The sequence below is a fragment of the Octopus bimaculoides genome, chromosome 7 (assembly GCF_001194135.2).
Source record: "Octopus bimaculoides isolate UCB-OBI-ISO-001 chromosome 7, ASM119413v2, whole genome shotgun sequence".
NCBI lineage: Eukaryota > Metazoa > Mollusca > Cephalopoda > Octopoda > Octopodidae > Octopus > Octopus bimaculoides.
This window is the reverse complement of record NC_068987.1, coordinates 7632203-7634262: the sequence shown is the minus strand read 5'-3', so window position 1 is coordinate 7634262 and position 2060 is coordinate 7632203. Positions and strand designations below refer to the sequence as shown.

The 2060-nt window shown below is 40.8% G+C and overlaps 1 protein-coding gene across 2 annotated transcripts in view; it reads left to right on the top strand.

Annotated features, from left to right (window-relative positions):
- Positions 1-2060, top strand: part of LOC106880312 (uncharacterized protein C12orf29 homolog) — a 93329-nt gene that overhangs the window by 28589 nt on the left and 62680 nt on the right. For both annotated transcript variants that reach the window (XM_052969194.1, XM_052969193.1), the window contains one exon: positions 577-707. In XM_052969194.1, the coding sequence (XP_052825154.1) occupies positions 577-707 (131 nt within the window). The remainder of the gene's footprint in view (positions 1-576; positions 708-2060) is intronic.

The window sequence follows — 2060 nt, the reverse complement described above, 5'->3', positions numbered from 1 at the left end:
ATTCTTATTCTAGCAGCTACACTTTCAGCGCACCCACCCCCACTACTAACTTGGTCGCCCAGATAGCGGAAGCTATCGACTACCTCTAGTTTTTCACCCTGGAATGAGATAGAAGTTGTTTCCTGTTTGTTTGCAGTCTTTATTGCACCTGAACATCTGCCACAAACAAAAACTAACTTGCTAGTTAACCTGCCTTTGATGTTGCTGCACCTCTTATGTGTCCATAGCTTGCACCGGGTACATCTTATAGAGTTACTACCTACTCCTTTTCTACATACTGAGCAGGGCCATCTACCTGAAGGGGTTTTACCTGAAGGGGTTTGTGTTTTATAGCAGGGCCATCTACCTGAAATATAATACATATATACATGTGTATATACACACACACATGCACACACATATATGTGCATGTGTGTCATCATCATCATCATCATCATCATCATCATCGTTTGATGTTCACTTTTTTTGACGCTATCAAAACTATGAAGTCCTTTCATTTAGAAAAGTTCATTGTTCTTCATAACTTTATAACAATCCTGACATTGATGTTTATTTACGACCTTTTTCTCTTTCCAGACAGGCCATGGTTATGGGCCCGTCATGACAGAAAACCCAAGAAGTCTGCCGAGAAAGAATTTCGTAAATTTCAGAATGAGCAACTTGATAAAGATGCCACGTTTCAGTGGAATTTCGAGCAAGACTTTAAGGTTCGGTTCTGTATTTTGTTAATATTTATCTTTTGTCTTTTTTTGTTTCAGTCATTGGACTGTGGCCATGCTGGGGCACCATCTTGGAGGGTTTAACTGAACCCATCCACTTTAGTATTTATGGTTTTTTTTTTGGAAGTCTGCTACTTATTCTATCAGTCACATTTGCAAATTTCTTTTTGTAAAGCTTCCACTTTTGAGTAAATGAAATTTCATTAATTTATTATTCCTCTCAGCTTTGTCATGTTATAATTATATTGGCAAGTATCTTAAATTCGTGCGTGGTATAATCTAATCGCGGTTGATGTCGGAAATGTTAGCTCATGATTTTGAGAAACACTTTCAAAGGTTTATGAATCTAAGGGACGCAACTCCTTGGACAAGCAGAGTTATCTGCTCTTCGTACTTGCGTTTTGTCGTTATTTCAGCCTATTAATATGAGAGTCATCGAGGTTACAGCGTGTCGTGATCTCTCTCTCTCTCTGTCTTTTCTCCTCTCCCCTCCCTCCCTTCTGCTCTCACCCCGCCCTCTTTTCTCCCTCCTCCTTCACCCTCCCTCATTTTTAGAGAGAGGGGGAAATTAAGAAGTTTATAGGTGCAGGCGGAGTTGTTTGCTTCCCAACCAAACGGTTCCAGATTCAGTCCCACTGCGTGGATCCTCCAGCAACTGCTTTGTACTACAGTCCTGGGCCGATCAAAGCCTTGTAAGTGGATTAGGTAGAGAGAAACAGAAAGAAACCCAGCATATGTGTGTGTGTAAGCACGTGTGTGTGTGTGTGTGTGTGTGTGTGTGTGTGTGTGTGTGTGTGTGTGTGTGTGTGTGTGTGTGTGTCCTTGTCTTGACATCTGATAGTTGTAAACGAGTACCACTGTCATACAAGCAGTGTCATTCATTCATTCATTTTTGAATATTCTGTGAGAACATGTCTGGTCATGGGGAAATATTTGCCTTGCTTGGAAATATATAAAGGCTGGTGTCAGGAAGGTCAGCTGGCCATAGAAATATTTGCCTCAATAAACTGCATCCAACTCATGCAAGCATGGAGAAAAAGACTAAGTGAGGAATGTAAACCATGAGAAAATCAAAGTTAAATCCAATGCCTGGAATTGCATTTTGACATTTAGCAGGAATCTTTACTGTTTTGCTGTCTTTTTACTTTCTCAACAATATTGATTGGTGATTGGCTTGCGAGCCGGCAGAAACCTTAGCACTCTGGACAATATGCTTAGCGGTATTTCGTCTGTCTTTACGTTCTGAGTTCAAATTCCGCCGAGGTCAGCTTTGCCTTTCAACCTTTCAGAGTCGATAAATTAAGTACCAGTTGCATACTGGGTTGATCTAATCAACTGTCC